The 22,039-nt window shown below is 36.6% G+C and overlaps 3 protein-coding genes across 3 annotated transcripts; all 3 read left to right on the top strand.

Moving 5' to 3' along the window:
- The first annotated feature begins 2,572 nt into the window (after positions 1–2,572).
- Positions 2,573–7,819, top strand: LOC117931117 (signal peptidase complex subunit 3B). Its single transcript, XM_034851992.1, has 6 exons — positions 2,573–2,847; positions 2,960–3,007; positions 4,044–4,106; positions 5,539–5,592; positions 7,315–7,401; positions 7,481–7,819. The coding sequence occupies exons 1-6, from the start codon at positions 2,722–2,724 to the stop codon at positions 7,604–7,606; spliced, it is 504 nt and encodes a 167-aa protein (XP_034707883.1). The 5' UTR covers positions 2,573–2,721; the 3' UTR covers positions 7,607–7,819.
- A 1,046-nt stretch (positions 7,820–8,865) lies between these two features.
- On the top strand, positions 8,866–16,736 carry LOC117930747. Its single transcript, XM_034851435.1, has 12 exons — positions 8,866–8,971; positions 10,407–10,746; positions 10,822–10,972; positions 12,034–12,374; positions 12,449–12,599; positions 12,980–13,308; positions 13,390–13,540; positions 14,278–14,615; positions 14,682–14,814; positions 15,259–15,584; positions 15,664–15,814; positions 16,147–16,736. The coding sequence occupies exons 2-12, from the start codon at positions 10,414–10,416 to the stop codon at positions 16,611–16,613; spliced, it is 2,871 nt and encodes a 956-aa protein (XP_034707326.1). The 5' UTR covers positions 8,866–8,971; positions 10,407–10,413; the 3' UTR covers positions 16,614–16,736.
- A 354-nt stretch (positions 16,737–17,090) lies between these two features.
- Positions 17,091–22,039, top strand: LOC117931440 (cation/calcium exchanger 5). The gene is made up of 2 exons (XM_034852438.1): positions 17,091–18,150; positions 20,846–22,039. The coding sequence occupies exons 1-2, from the start codon at positions 17,257–17,259 to the stop codon at positions 21,608–21,610; spliced, it is 1,659 nt and encodes a 552-aa protein (XP_034708329.1). The 5' UTR covers positions 17,091–17,256; the 3' UTR covers positions 21,611–22,039.

The following is a 22,039-nucleotide window of genomic DNA, read 5'->3' on the forward strand; positions in this document are numbered from 1 at the left end:
CGAATTCCCAACCCGTGAGGAACAAAAAAAAAAAATTAGAGAAAACAAACGCCAAAGAAAACCAATCACACGCACAAGACAGTATTTACGTGGTTCGACAATTTGCTTACATCCACGGAGTTGCAAGGATATCACTATTATCAGGGAAGAATACAGAGTGCAACCTGGCGGCTACAATATTCTCTATATATATATAACACGACAACCCTACCACACTAAAAAAACCCTAATTCCAATAAGGTGGTTCCACAATGGGCTAAACGGGCCCAACAGGCCTCAATAAATCTCCCATTAAAAGGCCATGCAATATTATTCGGGTCGGGTTGTCAAACCGGATCAAACAAAACTAGGCTCCACAAAGCCCAACATTTCAAACGTGTTTTAAAAGGTTTTAAGTTGAAAAAGTTGGTTGTTGAGCTAAAAAATGGCTCAACCGGTTGAACCGGGTGAGGAACCGGTCGATCACAAGCTCAATCGGTCGAGGTCTGGGTCGACCTACAGCTCAACCGGTCGAGGCCCGGGTAGACCCCCAGCTCAATCGGTCGAGGGTGCAAAAAACTTTCTCTTTCTTCCAGAACGGTTGTTCAACATGTCAAAGTTGAACCTCAACCGGTTGAGGTCCGATTGAGGCTCAACGGTCACCTGCCAAGCATTAAATGCTAACGGCTAGTCAACTGGTCGAACCCCCAAACAGCTAGTTTGGTTTTTCTCTTCTATAAAAAGGCTCCAATCTTCATTGTTTAATGAGCTTAACCTTCCCAAACCTTTCTTGAATATATTTGAGCCTTGAAAAAGTGTTTTTGAGTGCACCATTGTTCTAAAACTTGCATATCCTTAGTGCACCTTTCAATCCTAGTTTTCTTATATCAATTGAGCTTAAAAATTTTGTGCTAGGATTTTTGTGAGATCACTCATTTGTAAATCCTTGAGAGGAAGTTGTTCAAAAGTGGGATATCTCTTGAGAAGTGTAAAGGGTGCTTGGAGCCAAAAGTCCAAGATGGTGAATTGGAACCATAATCCAATTGTATTGCTTGAAGGCTTGGTTTGGAAGTCTTGAATTAGTGGAACCTCAAGTTCGGGATTGAAGCTAGAGGAGAGTGGATGTAGGTCGGGTTGCGCCGAACCACTATAAACTCTTGTGTTTACATTCTCTCTTCCCTACTTTTTAATTTATATGCAATTGTTTTTATATTGCTTATTATATACTTACATATAATTGTCTCTTACATTCACATAGTTTAAATTTGCAAAAAGAGACCATCATCCTATTCACCTCCCCCCACCCCCCTCTAGGGTGATTATCATAGGTTGGATTAGCCTAATATTCCTAACAAGAACCATTCCTTCAAGACATGATATGCTATATAGAGAAAATTTTATGGAAAAATTTAAGTCAATAGAAAATATCATGTTGGTGTCTCCTCAAAGCCTATGCTCATAATTAACAGTTCATCATTTTTTCAATTCCTCTTTGCCATCATTTTTTAGGGATATATGCCTCAAAACTTCCTTTTGCAAGGATAAACTCAAGATGGTTTTTGATAAATCCTCCAACCTAGAGTCACCATGAGTGATCTCCTCCCTAGTGGCCCTTAAGTAAGGTAAATTATCCTTTGTTTGAGCTCTTTATGGGAGAAAATAGGTTTGATGGTCATTGGTCAACAATCTTTATGAGGTTGGAGGAAAATGACATACGAACGACTTCATCTAAAGTTCTAGTTGGATCAATCCCTGCAAGTTTTTTCTTGTTAGGTACCTTATTGCTCAAACACCCACTTGAACTCCCAACTACCTGCATTTAGCAGGATCAAAGGGCATGGTTGGGCATTTTTCAATCATCAATGGCTAAAAAAAAAAATTCATCTCCAATAGGTTAGTGTCTTTCATTGGTGTAATGTAATCTGGTTGCCTCATAACTCCAAATTTTGATAAGCATTATTTTCTACGATGAAAAGATTGTTTCAAAACTTGCAAAGTTAGCAAAATGAAACTATTTGGGAGCTTTGTCAATCCACTTCCTTTCAAGGAACAAGCTTTCTCCTTTTTAGCTTTCTCAAAAGCCTTACAAGTACTTTGATATTGTCATTATTCACTTTCATCTATTAAGTTCGTTGGTGTCATAAAATTAAAGGAACAAAAGAAAGAACACTACCAAGAGAAAAATTGACGGAGGATATTTTTATCTACGAAATATTATACTTTGTATTTTTAGAAGACAAAAGGTTATTCTTCCTAATATTAAATTGCTTTATCTTCTTCAATCAAATACTCTTAATATTAAATCATATAAGGTATTGAATCCAAAAAATCATAATGCAATAAATAGAGTAATATGATAAAATATATAACTAAAATACCCTTGATTTTACATAAAATTACAATATATTTGCCATTGAAATTGTGTCATTTATGCCATATTTGATCCCAAAAATATATTTTAAAAATAATTTTTTATATTTGTTTTTATTAAAAAATAAAAAAAAAATTAAAATCATTTAATCTTTATATAAAAAAATTATTGACTTTATTTATTTTTTCTTCGTCCGATTTTTTCTTTCCTTTACTTTTCTTCCCTATTTTCCAAACATACTCTCGCGGAAGGGAGGCCTTTCTCCACTCCGAAGGCACGATTCCAAAGGCGAAGGCATAGTCCGGAAGTCAATTCTCAGTCCAACGCTGCAAAACCCCAAGAAGCAGCAGCAATAGAAGAAGAATAAGAAGATGCATTCGTTTGGGTACAGGGCCAACTCTCTTCTCACCTTCGCCGTCACCATTCTCGCCGTGATGTGCGCCATGGCCTCCTTCTCCGACAACCTCAACACCCCCTCGCCCTCCTCCCAAGTCGAGGTCTCTTTTCTCTATCAATTTTTCCCTTTTTTTTTGGGGTTTTTTCTTTTGTTTTTCAAACCCTAGATTTGGGTTTGATTTTGATTGGGATGTTCTTTTTCGGTGGTTGCAGGTGTTGAGTATCAATTGGTTTCAGAGGCAGCCCAATGGGAACGATGAGGTGATTGATTTTTCGGATATTTTTTTATAAATATTTATTTCGTGATTGGGTTTCGGATTTGTTTGAATTGAAGGGCATTTGATTTTGGGTTACATAATATGATGAGAGTTGCTTTTTGGCTGTGTTTGGTTGTGTGGGAAATTGAGGGCTTGACTTGGGATTGGAGACTCCAATTCCAATTTCAATTCCACTGTTTGGTTGAATGAATTTTCGATTAGATTGGAATTTTATAGACCTAGAAAAAAGGAAAACAAATTCGAGGTAAAAGCCAAGATCCGAAGTTCCATTGAGTTAGAATTCTGAAGCAAATCCATCTCTCATGCAGCCAAACCATCGCTAATTGAGTTTTCTTGCATATTTTCTATGTATTTTGATTTTTTTATTTGTTTGATATAATTGTTGGGGGTGGTTCGGGGTTCATAAGGTAGTAAATTTGAGTTATAGTGCGCAGTATTTTTATATATTTTTTTTCAATTTGCAGTGCCAAAAGTTAATTTAATGCATTGAATTAGATATGGCTCATTGAAAATTGAGTACAAAGTCACCATGTTGTGGTATTTTCATTCAAAATATCCACTATCTATTGTCATGTATTTAGTAGGCACTGCAGCAACAAAGAACAATGAGAAAATCATCAGTATCCCATTCTGCATGATTATAGAATCTGTAAGCCTAGATGTCTTTGTGTAAAAAACTATTTTGGATCATGATTAGATTAATATTTGCATGTGAATTTCATTATGAGGCAATTGTATTGAGCACTATTGATTCATACCCAAAACCCAGGGAAGATATTTGGAGACACTACCTGCCTTCTTGTTGGTTGGCATGTTGATTTGAAAAGCAAACCTACTTTGTTTTTGTTCCTTTTCCTTTCTTTCTCCCTTTTTTTTTTTTGTTTTCCTGTGGTGTTTATGTGAGAACCATATCACATTATTTGTATTCATTGTGTTGTGTTATTGGGAACCATGAAAGTTTTTACTTGGCTACTACCTACTCTGTCAATCTGAATTAAAATGTTTTCAATTTTATACAGGTCAGCATGACATTGAATATATCAGCAAATTTGCAGTCAATGTTTACATGGAACACAAAACAGGTTTACCTATTGACAAATTCTTATGTTTTTATTTATTTATGCTTCTCATACTTTTTCCTATACTAAATATACATATATTTCCAGGATGCTTTAAATAGTTTTTTCCCTGTGGGATTGGGATCTAGTTCTTGTAGAAAGATTGAGATTGACCACTCGAGGCATTCCTCAAGTAAATCTGTGATGTTTTCATAATTGGTTCATATGCAATCATAATAACTGCTGGATTTGGCCCTTTTTGGGATGATAGGAATAAAATGTGTCAAAAGTTTTTTTTTTAACCGACTGTGCAAGAGATTTTGATGAATTGATGGTACCGGCACTTCAGCAGATTTGTTATTCTCAACAATAAATAAATGTGTGATGTGAAGAGGGCAGCTCTAGAAAATTCAGGAGTGAAACTTTTCTATAACTTCATGAAGTAGAGAACCAAAAGGAGAACAATTTTGATAGAACTTATTCCATTTTGGGAGATGAGAAACTACTCCATCAAATATCCTTTCATTTCCTGACTTCCAAATAATGGCACAAACCCACTGAAAGGGGTTTGATTCTCTAAACAATCATCTGTATAAGTTCACTCACTCCAAATCACCAACAATAATAACCATTTTACAGATCCTGGAAATACCAAGGGCCCAACATATCTGAAATAGTGAGAAGAGTACACAAACTGCAGGGTTTTCTGTTAACTTTGCATCTTCCTTGTTCATATGGCATCGGTTTGTCATCAAGCAACTGCAACCCTCAAATAGTCATTGTTCCTCAACAGTGTCCCATCTCCTCCCACCACACAACCATTAAAAGAAAAAGGCACAATACATTTTTTCTAGAGAAGCTATATGGTCATTTTGGGTCCTTCAAATCTTGTTAACCAAGTTATCTTCTTTCTTTTCCTCTCCAGAGTTTTGCACTCATTTGAGAACCAGCAACTCATATTAGCTTCTAGTTTAGCTATGTATTCCAGTATCCTAGAAAGAAGTATTGGAGGCTCTGGCAAGTTGATGATGGGTTTTGAATGGGCCGTTTATCTTATTTTATATTTGTTGAGTTTGACTCATAGTTGGTATAAATTCATTTGATTTTTCTCATTATGTTGCCTCCTCTTCTCTCAACCTTGAAATTTTTTTATTATTTTCAGTTTATTCACTTACATTTTTCACTGATGCCATGCCATTTTCATTTAATCACTAAGATAGAGATACCCTCTTTTGTATTTGTTGTTTGTTTCTTTATTGTTCATTTGGGGCAGTGTTAGTGTTTGTGTTTGGTTGTCCAATGAAAATTTTAAAATTCTATGTGAAATACAATTACTGATTTCAATTCCATGGGATGTCAATGTGCCATGGGCTTGATCCAGCCTCCTGCTCTCTTACAGTTTTGCAAATTTCAGTAGTATTCAGAGTTTATTTTTTTATCTTATTTCTTTTTGTAGGTTTTTGTATTTCTAGCAGCTGAGTATGCAACACCAAAGAATTCCTTGAATCAGGTTAGCTTCAGAGCATCTGGAAGCACAGATCCTTTGTATTTTTTTCATATCAATATCATTCTTTTTTTTTTTCCCTCACATTATATAAATCTGATTGAATCACATGGTTCCTGCTAGACATATGATCTACATTATGATTGTTGGCATCATATGGCCATACTTCTATACTTGTTGACATCATCCTCTGATTCCATTATTATGTCATTTTTCCACAATGGCTTAAATGGAGATGCCTATTGAAGAAAATAGTTGAAATGGAGATCAATTACATAACAAATTTTTATTGTGGTGTTGAGCTAGAGATTCCTTCAACATCTGCAAATTTCAACTATTGGCCGTTATGTTTCTATTTGCCGCTGTGAAAGCAAAGCATTGGCTGTTCTCATGGCGCTTTTTATAGGCAAATGAAAATAATATTAACAAAGCCCAAACAAAAAGTGGGCTCCAAAGTAGTGTGCAAAGTGCACCTAACTGGGTTCTCATAGCTTAAATTATACTGTAGTGGACCACAAATTGAGAGTATAAGTTAAGGTTGTTTTTTCTGATTCATTTTTATATTATAGGATTGTCTTGGCCTGCTATTTCTTGTGTTTTCTTTTTCCTCCTTTGGTCCATTCCTAAATCCAAAATGGAACCATTTCCTTGTTTGGATTCAAAGCCATTGAACAATACATTGATGCTGCATAATTTATTATGAAGGTGAGATCTGAAATGACAAAGTCAAGAGGAATTTGAGTACAGAGAGCTTGACTATTGCTCCAGATAAAGATTAATACTTTGCATTAGGTGGTGCATGCCCACTGATTTAGCACATTTAGAATAGTGTATAACTCCTACCTCTTATCCATAATTTAATGAATTTATTTTCTTTGTATTTTCATTTTCTTCATGCTCTCTCTAGGTATCTGGATTATGTGTAAGTGCTACCCTGAAAGAAGAAAACAGTAACAGACATTAACTTAACATTAAGAAATTCATTTAGAATTTGAAGTAGAGACCACCATTATAACCCAGAACTGAAATTATGATTTCAGCAATGATGTACCATAAGTGAAGCAACCCCTGGGGAGCAAAATTTTTTTACTACTAGCATATGCGTATGTATTTGAAATAACCTTGACCGGGACCTCAAATATGAGTTTTTGAACAATAACTGAAAAGTGATTTTGAAGAAAGTAATAATTGGGATAAATACTTTATTGAGTTGAATGATCATCTTTCTTGTTGGAGATTTTTTTTCTTTTCTCCCTCAGGAAGTTAATGATGTCCAGGGGAAAAGTTTCATAAATTGAGAAACTTTTTTAACTAAGGCGTGGCAGTTCATTAGATTGCAAGACTGTTCGAGTTTGGGAAGAAATATGTTAGACTAATATCAAGTGGTTTGAGCACTTAAAAAACAGTTAACCATTTCAGAAAACAGTGCTCTGGGCAGGATGGCAGGCAAGCCTCCTGACAGCAATAAGATTTTGTGGCAAGTTTTATGGTACTTGATTTATGGGTGCAATTTTTATTTGTGATGATAGATTTATATTTCCACCAGTTCACTTGGTTATATACTGTTGTGGTGTTGATTTGTCAAGCTGTCTTTAGCTGTTCTGAGGGGGTAATGTGTAAAATTGTTGATAAATTCTAGACCATTTTTTCAAACCTCCTCCACTCCCCAGCAAAAAAAAAAAAGGGATGTTCATTGCTTGTGTTGATTTTAAAATTATCATGTGATAGGTTTCTCTCTGGGATGGTATTATACCTTCAAAAGAGCATGCGAAATTCTGGATTCATACCACAAACAAGTACCGGTTCACTGATCAGGTAAGCCATTTCTGGAAATTAACTTTTACCACTACCTCTTCAAACCAATGCCAAATCTTTGATCTTTTTGCTATTGTAGGGAAGCAATCTCCGGGGAAAAGAATTCAACTTGACATTGCACTGGCATGTCATGCCCAAGACTGGAAAGATGTTTGCTGACAAAATAGTCATGACCGGCTTCCGCTTGCCAGAAGAATACAGATAAGGATGATTCTGGGGTGTTTTTTTGGCTGTAACTTCAGTTTAAGTCCCATGGGGATGTAAGAGGTTATTGAAATTGGAAAATCAGAGAAAAAGGGAAAATTTCCTATTTGAGTCAATGACTTTTTATTTATGAGGATATTGCTTAGACTTTTTGAATCCATAGAACTTTGTTACTGATTCTTGGATCTTGACCCTTCCCTCAGATATTCACATCCATCTTGTGACCATTTTTCTGTTCATATACAATTTTTCCAGGTTGGAATCTCTTTTCCTGGTGTTGGATGCAAAACTACCAAATGGGATTTCTTAGGATTTCTTCAGGAAAATCACTTCGAAAGGGAAACTCCTCTTCATGGGAATTTTCTTGGTGCAGTTCATCACCAATGGGATTTTCCTTTTCTCATCGCCCTCGAAAAAGGAAAAGAAAAGGAAAGGAAAAGGCCCCTCTTCAATTGAGAGGAAATGACTCTGAAGTGGGCTGTGTTCTTGTGTTCTCAGTCCCATTTAGATAGCATTTTGTTTTTAGCTTTGGTAAAAAGCTACTGATTCATTGATTTCTAAGGACAGTACACTGGTTTTAAATTTTCTATTAAATATAAAATAATATGATTTCTAAATAAATTATAAATTTTATAATATTTATTTATTTTTAAATTATATTTATTATAATGTAATTTAAAATTTAAAAATAATAATATTAATAAATTAGGTAAGCCATTATCTTTTTCTTTTTTAAAAAAAAATAAAAAAATTAATGGGGTGAGAATGGATTTAAACAATTTTAGGGTTTAATGGATTTCACCCCCTTCAACTTATTACGGTTCTGCACATTGCTCCCTTTAGCGTTAAAATTGAACACATTATCCTTCAAACTCCTTAAATATCAACATCGTCTCCTTTGTGTTAGATAGTGTTAGTTTCAACTGATGAAATATATGATATTACAAATTTACCCTTATTTATTCAATCAATGTGTTCGATTTTAAATTTGAGGAGCAATACGTGAAGCACACATTAGGTTGAAACGGTAAAGTGTATTAAATTTTATTCATTTATTCAAAGTCGAATTTAATTATATACATAATTTAAAAATAATAAATATAAAATCCATGAGTTCCAACCCTAAAATACACGTGGAATAACCAGGATGACATAAAATGAACACTTTCATGTGATTGGTCCAGCAAGTGGGACCCGTCAAAAAGATGACGTGGCAACCGGCAACATTTGATATTGCTGAATGGGAAAAACTGTACGGACAAACATAACTGGTGGAGACCCATCTTCTCTTTCAATTCTCATCCCTTCTTTCTCTTTCCTCTCTCTCTATCTGTCTTTCTCTCAGGCCATCGTCGTTCTTCTTCAGGTACGGAAACCCTGAATCTCACTCCCCCTTTGTTTGGTTGCTCTGCAAAAAAAAAAAACGAAGGAAAATGAAAGAATCAACAATAAAAAGTTTCAATCTTAATTTTTAATTATTCTTTTGAGCGACCGAGAAAGCTAGAAGGTCTCTACCCAACTGAGACTGTTACAGGTTTGAGGTTACAACACGGAACAAGATACGTGGAATTTTAATCATTTTTGTTTTATTTTATTTTCTCTTCAACCGAACAGAAGTTAGGGCTTTGAGTTTTGTCTCAATTGGGGGAGAGTTTGAGTTCAGATTGTGGTATCGGCTTCTGCATTTGCTTTACTTATCACTGGAAACTCCAATTACTATTGGAAAATAAACCGGAATTGTTGGAAATTTATTTTCTCCTTGTCCTTGGTTTTCTGGGCAAGCAGACAGAAGGCTAGAGTTGTTTCCTCTTTCTATTCTTGTTTTTCCCCCCTTCAATACGGGAAGTTGTATTCAAATTCTGGTGGTGTTTGGAATCTTTGCTTAATTCGATCACTGATTTGAGTTTGAATTGTGAAAGTAGAACTTAGTCCTTAACTTTTCTTTTGTTTTCTTATATTTTCTCAGTTGCCAATTAGAGCCCTAGCATAGCCTCTCTGCTACATTGTGAGCGCCTAGCTAAATATAATATTTGCAGCCTTACTGTACATTGAAGTTAATGTTCAGTGCTAAATCATTAAGAGCCATCTCTGAATGCTTGCATTAGCAGCTCTCAATGACATACTATGTATGCTTAAAAATCCCAAGGGAAAGGGTGCAAAATAATTTCTGTGTGCATGATCAAATATTTGTTGTCTTTATTATTTTAAGCTTCTGCATGTAACTAGCTGGTTCTATGGCCTTCTCAAATTGCTACATGGACAACAGTTTCAAACATTGCATAAAATTCTGAACCTTTAGAATTTGGTACTGTTATCAGTATTTCTGACTTAAGATGAGTATGCACTAGCAGACGAAATCAATTAGATTAACCTATGACTTGGTTTCAAAATTATATTCTATACAAAGTGTTTTCTCTTACTCTAATTTCCTTGTTTTTTATTGTTGCTCTTGAGCTATTTTCTTTGCTTTTGAGAATGTTACCATTTCTATAATCTTATTTATCTTTCTTTCAAAAGTACATCCATTTATGTTGAATATGTTCTAGTATGTGTACCATTAATGTCCTGAAGGTCATGATTGTTGTGCTTCTATTTTTATGAGACTAGTTGATCTTGTTTGCAATGGATGAATTTAGCTGTATGGGTGTGAGTAATAGAATTGTTGGAAGAAAGTCACTGGTATAATTTCTATGGTACTTGTTATGGGTCTTCTGTTCAACTTAAATAATAACTAGGTTATGCATTGAAAGGAAAATATGTTTAAAAAGTCAGGGGTTTCATTAACGTCCTTGATCTTACAGGGAAGCTATGGCCAGCCAAGCCCTTGTGAACAGTGATCGCTCAAGGACACATTGGACCCAAACAATGGAACGCTATTTCATTGATCTCATGTTAGATCAGGTACATAGGGGCAATAGGATGGGGCATACATTTAATAAGCAAGCTTGGGCAGATATGCACGCCATGTTCAATGGAAAATTTGGATCTCAATATGAGAAAGATGTCTTGAAAAGTCGTTATACAGTTCTGTGGAAGCAGTTCAATGATATGAAGAATCTCCTTGACCAAAGTGGATTTTCTTGGGATGATACTCGAAAGATGGTGGTAGCTGATGATTGTGTCTGGGATGCCTATATCAAGGTGCACTGTTTCTTTGCTCTCCTTGTTTAATCCCCGTTCTTATTGCAAAAGTAGCTTGACATGAGATGCATGCAGGCTCACCCAGACGCACAATGCTACAAAAACAAAGCTGTGATGAATTTCAATGACTTATGCTTGATATATGCATATACAACAGCAGATGGAAGATATAGTCGTTCAAGTCATGATATAGACTTTGATGATGACTTCCAAGGAGTGACCATTGGTGTGTCTCTATCCCTGTTACAACCTAGATTATGGTTTTATCTTATATTGTGAATGATATGTGTGTACATGTGAATGTGACTCAAAACAAGACCCTTTTTCCAGTTTTTATTTTCATGGTGCCGACACTAGTTTTGGGAAGGGGGAAGACAGTAGAATTCTGAAGCTGCAACTCATTGCACAATGTTTATGATATATGCAAAAACCTTCCTTTTCTTTTTGCGGGTTTTCTGTTTGTAATGCAATACTTATCATGAAAACTATAAGGGAAAAAATGGTAGAACTCAGAAAATATAACTCACTGACCCTATTCATGATTTATGAGTGTAGAATTCTGAAGCTGTAATTCACTGCACCATGTTTATGATATATGCAAAAACCTTCCTTTACTTTTTGCAGTTTTTCTGTTCGTAATGCAATATTTATCATGAAAACGATAGGGGGGAAAATGGTAGAACTCAGAAAATATAGCTCACTGACCCTATTCATGATTTATGAGTTGACCTAGAATTTGACAGAACAAAATCCTTGCTTGAATTTCATAAGTTTCAGACAACTATGAACCTTCACCACATCCAACATTATAAAAGGCCCTGTCTTTCTGTCAATTATAAGCTCTTAGCTCCACAAGCCACAAGTGGGTGATCTACTAACAGTTTATCTGAGCCAAAGATAACCCAAAAGTGGTCAGAATTCCTGGCTATATTTTATTGTTCTGGAAACAGGACCTTATTAAGATAGAAACAAGCATACTGTGAAGTGGCTGAATGTGTGAAGAATATGATAATTGGTTGCATTCATGATGATGGATGTTACCTGAGTGAGTTATTGACCTTTATCTGGCTATCAAAAATAAAATAAAATACTGATTGTTATTTACTTGATTTGTTTTGACATGCATTTTCCTCTAAAAAAAAGTGTTAGTAATTTCATAAACAAACTAAGAACTGGATGCAGTATGATTAAGGCTAGGTATGTCTTTATTTGCAGATATCTACAAGAATTAGAAGTTTTTTACTGAACAAACAACCACACTCACTAATAAATTTCTTAATTGTATAGCTTATGGAATGGGTAGCGTAGCCCCTGCAAGTAATGAGCACTCTAGAAGAGACTGGACACCAGCCATGGATCAATATTTCACTGAGCTCATGCTGGATCAGCTGGGAAAAGGGAATAAGATTACTAATACATTCAATGAACAAGCATGGACTGTTATGCTCTCTTTGTTCAATTCAAAATTTTGTACTCAGCATGGAAAAAGGTTTTTAAAACGTCGATATAAGAAACTGGAAAAATATTATAGTGATATAAAGACTCTGCTTGAGCAAAATGGTTTTTTGTGGGATGATAGACAACAAATGATAGCAGCTGATGATGATGTTTGGGATAATTACATTAAGGTATGTATTTTATTTAAATTTGATATTGTAGTTTTGTTTTTATAATATTTTATGCTTAATTATGATGGATTTAGGCACACCCACATGCACAAGCATACAGAAAGAAGATTTTGCTGAACTTTCAAGATTTGAGCTTGCTGTATGGAAAAACTGTCAACAATGGAATTCGCAGTCATCTGCACCCAGATAAAGACCTTGAATATGATATTGTACAAATCAAAGCTGGTGCGTTTCATATTTAGACCACCAAAGTTTTTTTTTTTTTTTTTTTAAATAATTATTTATACTGTCTTAGGAGTTATAATTTGGATTATGGTTGTCTCATGGAAAATTCTTCAATCGATCATACTTACATGTAACAAGAGAATTGGGCAGAACTACAAATAGTTGCTTTTTCTTGGTAACACTTGATGCTCATCAATGGAAACAGACTTCTAGGTTCCAATTTTGTTGTTACATGCATCCAGAATTGTATGCTAATTTTAGTGAAATCCATGAGACTATCAGTCATATTAGCATTTGCTTCAAGATGATTTTGGGAACCTTGAGAATTATTTTCATGGATGGATTATTACTTCTATAAATTGTGCTTTCTGGCTTTGTAGGTGAAGGGGAGTACCAAACACCAATTAGTGGTGATGGTTATTGGACACTGCCAATGGACCATTATTTCATTGACTTGTTACTGGACCAGGTGCTTAGGGGGAATAAAATTGGGCAGGGATTCATAACCCAAGCTTGGATTGAAATGGTCACATTATTCAATATGAAATTTGGATCTCACTACGACAAAGATGTTCTGAAGAATCGGTACAGACATTTGAGGAGACAATATAATGACATAACAGCTCTTCTTGAACATAGCGGGTTTTCTTGGGATGATACACGAGAAATGGTAACTGCTGAAGGTTTTGTTTGGGATTCTTATATCCAGGTGTGAAATGCTATTCCCCTATTTCTTATTTCTCAGATTTATTTTATTTGATGTTTTGTAGCTTACATATAACATATACAGGCAATTCCTGATGCTCAATCATACAGAAACAAAACTGTGCCAAATTATCACAAGTTGTGTGTTATATATGGACAAGAAAGTTCTAATGGAGGAGACAACTCTTTGGCATGCAATGGTGACCTCGATGGCGTGGACCCAGTTTGGATGATTGGTATGTTTCTCATTCAACAATGAAATTAGAAAAGATATTTTGTGAAGATTGGTCCTAAGACTATGATCTCAAATCTGATTCTGGAAAGTAGAAAATAAATAGAAATGCCTCTTAGAGCAAATTTAATTCTGCTCAAATTTATATTAACTAATAAACAAACACAATTAATTATGATTAAGTTTTCTGGATTTTTGAAATCCCCTGAATTGATCTGGTTTGTCATTAAAACACAAGCTAATTTTGTTGTGTACAATTTAAGAATTAACAAATCACTTCATCAAAAAAAAAAAAAAAAAAAAAAGAATAAAAAAGAATTAACAAATCACTCTCCAAAATTGTGAATGTTGCTTATACTTCATGAATTATGTTCCAGAATGACATGGTATGCCTTTACATTGTTGCATTACTGAATACGGATATTCAGTCTTGTTCATCCAACCAAATGCTCAAGTGCCTCCCACCCCACCCCTGCTACCTACAAAAGGAAAAAAAAAGTACTTAAAACACACACACACACCCCTTTCTCCCCAAATAATGTTTGGATCTTTCTTTATGGATTCCCAAATTTTGATTTCACTAGTGCCACATAATGTTAAGTCCCAGTTTCTTCACTTCATTAACAGTAGAAAACCAAGTGATAGGCAATGCTTACTTGTGTAACTCTGGCTGGGTATTGATGTCATCACATAGCAATATTAGTTGCCATGTTATTTACATTCAAAATTCTGTTGTTGCAGAAGGAACTGATATTCAATGCAATGCAAATAGTGATCATTCAAGGACAGATTGGATACCGCCAATGGACAGATATCTCATTGACCTTATGCTAGAGCAAGTGCGGAAAGGGAATAGGAAAGTTCACACTTTCAATAAACAAGCATGGGCAGATATGGTTGCATTATTCAATGAAAGATTCAGAACACAACATGAGAAAAGTGTTTTAAAGAGTCGGCATAAAAGTTTGAGGAAGCAGTACCATCATATAAAAAATCTTCTTGATCATAGGGGGTTCTCATGGGATGAAATGCGACAAATGGTCACAGCATATGATGCTGTTTGGGCTGCTTACCTCAAGGTGCATTGCTTAGTCATTTGACTCTTTTGATTTTAATTGCAAGTGCCTAACATGTGGTACATGTAGGAACACCCAGATGCAAAATCATACAGAGCCAAACCAAAGCCGAATTACAATGATTTGTGCTTGATTTATGGGAGTCCAATTGCTGATGGACAATGCAACCAATCATATCATGGCATTGACTTCAACGGTGATGGTGAGCCTTTAATTGTGATGGGTTTATGGTTGTCTTGCATTGGTTAAGCAATATTGTTTCAACAATTTGAACCAAAATTACTGAAGATGCTAATTACCTTGTGGTAAAGACCATCGATTTTTTCTATGCTACCATGTTTGAAGCCTGTGTTCACCTACTAATTTGTTAATCCCTAACTCCTACTGCCTTGTCCTTGTGCTGATACGCTTTCATGAAAAGAAGGAAGTAAGCTTCTGCAATTTTTAAGAAATTAGTAAGAATGATTCTTGGCATTGAATGAATTTAGGGATATGTCATTAGTAATTTATATTGCATGGTTTACTTCAAGCATCTTTTAGCAATGCTACATCATGTACACTTGACTATTTATGCGTGATGTGTTTTGATACATACAAGGAAGACTAATCTTTTCTCCATATTTTGTCATTTTTAAATACTTTGAAGGAAGGGAACTTAACAATAGTAGTCACTCGCGAACTGATTGGACACCACTGATGGACCGATATTTCATTGATCTAATGCTAGAACATGTTCAGAAAGGGAGTATGGTTGATCATAAATTCAACAAGCAAGCATGGAGTGATATGGCTGCAAGGTTTAATGCAGAATTTGGGTCTTATCATGACAAAGATGTCTTAAAAAGTCGGTTTAAGCATTGGAGGAAGCTGTTCAATGGAATGAGAACACTTCTTGAGCAGAATGGGTTTGCTTGGGATGAAAGACGACAAATGGTAACTGCAGCTAATGAACTCTGGGATTCCTATATCAAGGTACTTTTTTATAAGTTAAACCTTTAGACACGGGATTTTTCAGTCCCTGCTTCAGGGAACTTACATATGGTATGTGCAGGAAAATCCTGATGCAAGATCATATAGAACTAGAAGTCTCCCGAACTATAATGATTTGTTCCTGATATATGGGGATGCAATCAACAAGGACACACAAAACCAATCAAGTTTTTGTATAGACAACAATGACTATGACCTGGGAGTAGGAATTGGTGTGTTTCTCATTCTTCTCTCTCTCTCTCTCTCTCTCTGATGCGCATAGAGACATAGACTTGCACACATATTAGCTTATTGGTAACTTGGTATACATGGCTCAGATTGTTCTCTCCACATAATGGCTCTCATCCAGAGTTTTGGGGATAGATGGCTGCTAGCATGAATATGAACTAAGGTCATATTGAACCTGCACCATCCTTCTCTAATGGCTGACTCTGATTTTGTGAAACTGCTGGTATCACAAATTCATTATGTGGATGTTGAATGATAGTGTTTTCAAAAGGTAGAATTTCACACATCTGATTATTCCAATTTCTTCAATTTGTAGGTGAAGAGGATGACCAGTTCCTTGCTAGTAGCGATTCTCTAGATGTCGACTGGATGATACCAATGGACATAGACCCTCATGCCCTAGAACTGGACATGGATGAAATGTTTGGATGTCTACAATCCCCATTTAGAAACACTAACATATCAGATCAGAAAAAACGCCGACAATCTGCAGCACCATCAACTTTGGCATGCTCAAGAAAAGTCCCCAAAACCAAAGAGAGGATGTGGGAATCACCCAGTGAAAAGGAAGGCGTAGCCACAGCACTGATAAATGATAAAGAAGTGAAGAATTGCATCTCAATAGAAACCATCGTGGATGCCCTCCAAAGCATACCAGGCATGGACGACGAGCTCTTCTTGGACGCCTGCCACCTTCTGGAAGATGAGAAAAAGGCCGAGATGTTTGTGGCACTGGATGCTGCACGGCGACAAAAGTGGTTACTGAGAAAGCTCCGCACCTAGCATCATCATGCGATTTTTCAGTTGGGAATTGGGATTCATGTCTATAATGTGTCTAAGTTTTTTGGGGTATGTAAATTATATTTTACAGGTTATATCATAGCAGTTACCTTTTTTTTTTCTTCTCTTCGAATCAATCTCCTGGTAGCTAATGTTGTTCAAACCTACACCTCACTCAGCTCATAGACAGCAGAGTGTGAGCTGTCGGCAGAGAGCAGCGCAGCAGGGCTTTGCTGCCGGATTGTGCACCTTTTTCTTACCGCGTGGTGGTATTTGTCTTGACTCTTGACCAACCACCTACCGCTGGCTTTCCTTTTAGTGAATTGCTGCGGCATCACCGGTCACAAAACCATAGTTATTAAGGAAAATAAAAGAATCTTAAAAATACTAAAGGAAACAAGGAAAATGAATTTCTTGTTGAAATAGACAAAGATGAAAAGAAAATCCAAAAAAGGAAAGGATGAGAAATGTTCAAAATAGTCCAAAATCAAAACAAAACAATGAAAATAGAATGCAAGTCCAATTGCATTGGAACCTTTTTCCTTGATATGAGAAATGTGGAAAATAAAAAATAAATAAATAATGCAAAGATCTATGACCCAATGACAAGCCAATTAGTAGCAAGAAGCTTGGGTCTGGGAATGGCATGGCCTGCTTCTCCTCCTCCTCCTCCTCCTCCTCTCTCTCTTACCTCAAAAACTCTGCAATCCCACTCTCCCTCTTCTTCATCTTCCTCTTCTTCCTCCTCACTACCCCACATTTCTCCCCAAGCTACCCCTCCCCTCTCCCTATAATCCCCAAAAGGTCTCTCCTCAACTCCACCACCACCACTTCTTGCTCCTCCAGTCTTCAAACCCCCTCCAATGGCCTCCTCAACTACCTTTCCCTCCATTTCTGCACTTTCCACCAGACCCATTTCATCTCCATCCCTTTCCTCACCCTCGTTCTCCTTCTCCTCTTCTACATCCTCGTCAAGACTGCCCAAGATCGCTTCTCTATCGTCGTCACGAAGCTCTGTGCTCATCTCAATTTGTCGCCTAGTATGGGTGCTGTGACCCTCTTGGCTCTGGGTAATGGGGCTCCAGACGTCTTTGCGTCGGTGGCGGCTGTGCGTGGCGGGCATCCGAGGACTGGTTTTGGGGCGATTTTGTCGGCCGGTACGTTTGTTTCGGCGTTTGTGGTTGGGTTTGTGGCGATTTATGCCGCGCCGTTTTCGGTGGACCCGAGTCAGTTTGTGAGGGACGTGTTCTTTTACTTGGTGGCTGCGTTGTTCTTGTTCTATGTGTATTTGAGCGCGGAGATTTTTCTGTGGCAGGCTATTGGGTTTGTGGGGTTTTATGCGTTTTTTGTCGGGTTGGTGTTTTGGATGGATTTGGGGATTGGTGGAGGGAAGGAGAGAGGTGGGAGTGAGGTGGGGTTGATAGGGGAGGTCGAGATTGAGAAGGGTTTGGTGGGTTCTGGGGTTTTTGAGATTGGGGATGTGTTGAAGGATGTGGAGAGAGGGAAGGCCGGTTTCGGGTTCGGTGATGCACTTGGCAAGGTATGTTTGGATTTGAATTGTATTTCAATTATAATCGTGTGGATGTTTATTTGGGATCATATACGTTTGCTGAATCTTGTTGTCATATAGTTCATGATCTATGTGGCCATAGAAGGTGAAGGTCGGAATTTGATTTGATATGATGAGTTTGTTTCGTAATTGGGTGCCTGGAATCTTGATTTCTCAATCAGTAGTGACTGTAAAAGTGAGGGTCTGCTTAATTTTTTGGAAACTAGAAAATTTATGTGAGATTTAATATGAATTGATTATTTGCATCATCTTGCTTTGGACATACTTACAGAAACTCCTAGACTTTCCTAGGTGATTACCCTGCTTCTTGCCTACGTGCCATGATGGTTGTCCAGGGAAGAGTGATGATGCTCCTGCTCGCCTAGGTGCCTTGATGCTTGTCTGTATGTTGAATTTGATATTATCTCTCCCACTAATTTCATATTTTGATTTGTTTGATGTGGTTTACATAACATATGAAGACAACTTTAGATGAGGAAGCTGCTTTAAATGGACATTCATATAGGAGGTGTGAAAGCCTTGATTAATCAAGAAATGATGGAAATATAGCGAGATTATGAATCAACTATTGCAGGGCCACACTTGATCAAAACTATTTGAATTGACCATAAAAAATTCATGGGTCATGTCTAGGGGCCATGTTAGGATCCATCACAAACATCTCAAGGTGATGCTACGTGTTGTAGACGAACAAACATCTTAGCTTACCCTCTCATTTGGTGACAAGATGGTCCTGTATCTGGCATTTCACCAATGTGCTGTTATTTTCCTGTCCATAGCATAGTAAAGCAACGTCCTCATTTTCCAACCTCAGAAAAACTGGTTAAGCATCTAGGTGTGACAAGACATTGGCCCGTGTTATCTTTAAGTTGGGTTATTCTGTTTTTGGTAGGTGAATTGGTAATGGCCTTTTAACTGTTAAAAGCTATATATGATTTTGTGCAAATTTGAAGTTAAGAAATCATTCGTCTTATAAATCCTCAAGGCATTATATTGTTATGAAGAATAATTTTGTCCTCCAAGATCAGCTTTTCCTATTCCTATTTGGAAATGAGTTCCACTCTTTCAGAGGTATTTGTATCTGCCCCTTAACAGAAACAGTTTTCAACCTTTTTCCCCTTCTTTTATGTATGTATTTGACTGCTCATATCTGTTATTGCTTAGAAGGACATTCTTGCAAAATATATATTTCCTTCATTCAATTGGATACTCCTATAGATCCTTATTTTATATGTTGACCTTTAGAAAGCCTTCAACTTTTTCCATGGCAAAATTTTAAAATGTGGGAAGGTGAGTAGGTATTAAAAAAAATAGATGTATATGTATGCAAGACACAAAAATAGATGGTGCATATGTATACTCCTTTAGTCTATAATTAGGTGTCAAGAAATGGATTTCATTGTAATAGTAGGCTACAAACCTTAATGATTATAAATGAAGACAAAATGGCTTAGAATATTTCTTTTATACACATTTTATGGATCAAGAAATGGAGGATATACTTGATATATCATTGAGTTGAGATTCTTATGTGTTGCGTGGACTGCCCATGGATGATGGATATTGGGTAGTCATTTTTGAGTGACATGGCATTTTTGACAAGTGAATTTTGTTTATTTTGCATTCTTTAAATTGATATTCTTGATTATTGTTTAGAGAGTATGACTGACTTTGGTGAGGGCTTCATTCATTGTTAATGGCTCCATCGTAGAGGATGGATTTTGCCTTTAAATGGTATGGAAAACAAAGGTTTAATTTTCTTAGAATGGCCAAGCACTGTCCAGGGCTTCTATCATAAAGCATACCAGTGAAAATGATGGCAAATTTTAGCATTGGTAAAGCCAAGGGTCTATCCAACCTTCTAGTAGAAGGGGATTCTGTGGTAGTGCTATATTGGGTAAAAAAGGAGAAAAACTCTCGGAGGTTTGGCCATGCCAACTTTTTGACATCACTCTAGAGTTAGGGTGTTCATTCTGCTGGATTCCTCAGGCAGCTAACTAGGTGGCGAATAAGTTAGCAAAATGGGGAGCTTAACAGTTGATTTCTTTTGTAGGAGATTTTCAACCCCCCTAAGCTCTTGAATTCATATTTTAAAACCTTTTTAGATGTGCACATCTAACGATATCTAGAGTAGATGGTTTTTTCCTGCTTTTGATCACAACTATATAGTTGTTGTGCTTGCAGGAAGGATTTCTCATCCTTATTTATACTTGATAATAAAATGTTTGTTTTTTATTTAAAGAAAAACAAATGATGACAAACTTTTCTCTCCATTTTTTGCATTGGGAGCCCTGTCGTACTTACATTTGGCTGACCCTTACTGATGATCCTGGTTGTGGGAATAGGTGATTTGTCTTTTGCCAGAAAACTATTGGTAAAAAGAGGATTATTGTCTTGTTTGTTTTTCCTCATATTTTCAGAGGTTTTGTTGGTTAATAACCGCCCATGCTTCTTTGCATGGTGGATTTAATTATTGTTGGATTTTGTAATGCATTTCACAGTAATTTGTGATGATTCTTTGAGAAATTAATGTTGTTGATTATGAGAATGTTCATTAATTAATTGTCATCCAGGCCCATCTAGTTTTTGAAGGTTAATATGCATATTAGCTTTTTAATGCTTCTGATTATGATTGCCCTAATTCTGTTTTTTTTTTTGCTTGCAGATCTCGAAAGCATGGGAACTTCCAGTTTCTTTACTTCTAAAGCTCACAATCCCACAAACTGAACCTTCAGAATGGAATAGGTTCTATCAATCTGCAAATATTGCTCTTTGCCCACTTGCCCTTTTGTACTCCTGTAATTCATTCATACCACTAAATCATCCCATCATTTTTCTCCTTCCACACACTCATTTTCCATTATGGTCTGTCGTACTCTTTGCAAGCTCCTCCCTTGCAGTTCTTCACTTCATAATAGAAAAAGAGCCCCCTGAAACTGAAAGAATGCCTGTGGTTCTTGTAGCCTTTATAATGAGTGTCTTTTGGATATCTACTGTTGCTGGGGAGCTCCTGAACTGCCTTGCAGCATTAGGGTCACTTCTCGAATTGCCTCCATCACTCCTTGGGCTCACAGTACTTGCATGGGGAAACTCAGTGGGAGATCTTGTTGCTGATGTGGCCATTGCCAAAGCAGGCCAGCCAGCAATGGCAATGGCTGGGTGCTTTGCTGGCCCAATGTTTAACATGCTTGTTGGACTTGGGACAGCTTTGGTGATACAAACTGCCAATATTTATCCCCAAGCTTATCAGCTCCATTTCCACACGGGTATTGTGATTGCATTTGTGTTCTTGCTGTCAAGCTTGATGGGGTCTCTGTTAGTTGTAACTTGGGGTAGATTCCGGGTGCCTAGGTTCTGGGGTTTCTGCCTTGTTGGTCTCTATGTTGTATTTATGGTTGTTAGCATACTCATCGCAAAGTTTTCAGGGTGATTTTTCCAACCCCCACATCTACAGTTTCTTCATTCATTGCTATATTTATCATGCCGATTACCAACCCATAGTAGAATTTCTCAGCAACAAAATGTCGGGCAGCTCATTGATATTCCAAGTTATCATCCACAGATGGCAGATTGTCAATACAAGCGATGTTTCTCGCTGCAAAAATCTTGGCTTTCATCTTTGTCATCTTCCAAGCTAGGTACCTTATACCTTACACATTGGATCAACGATTCTTTACATCTTGTTAGTTTCTGTTCTCCCCTATTTGTCTTATTAGTTTTTTAATTCTTTTGACAATGAGATATCATAATTTGTATTGGAAGAATCTACATCTTTATGAGCATATAATTGTAATAGAAAATGTCTAAGCAGCATCGTGATATGCCTCAAAATCTAATAACACTACAGCATGTTTTCACA

This window comes from Vitis riparia, chromosome 14 (genome assembly GCF_004353265.1).
Source record: "Vitis riparia cultivar Riparia Gloire de Montpellier isolate 1030 chromosome 14, EGFV_Vit.rip_1.0, whole genome shotgun sequence".
In the NCBI taxonomy this organism is placed as follows: Eukaryota; Viridiplantae; Streptophyta; class Magnoliopsida; order Vitales; family Vitaceae; genus Vitis; species Vitis riparia.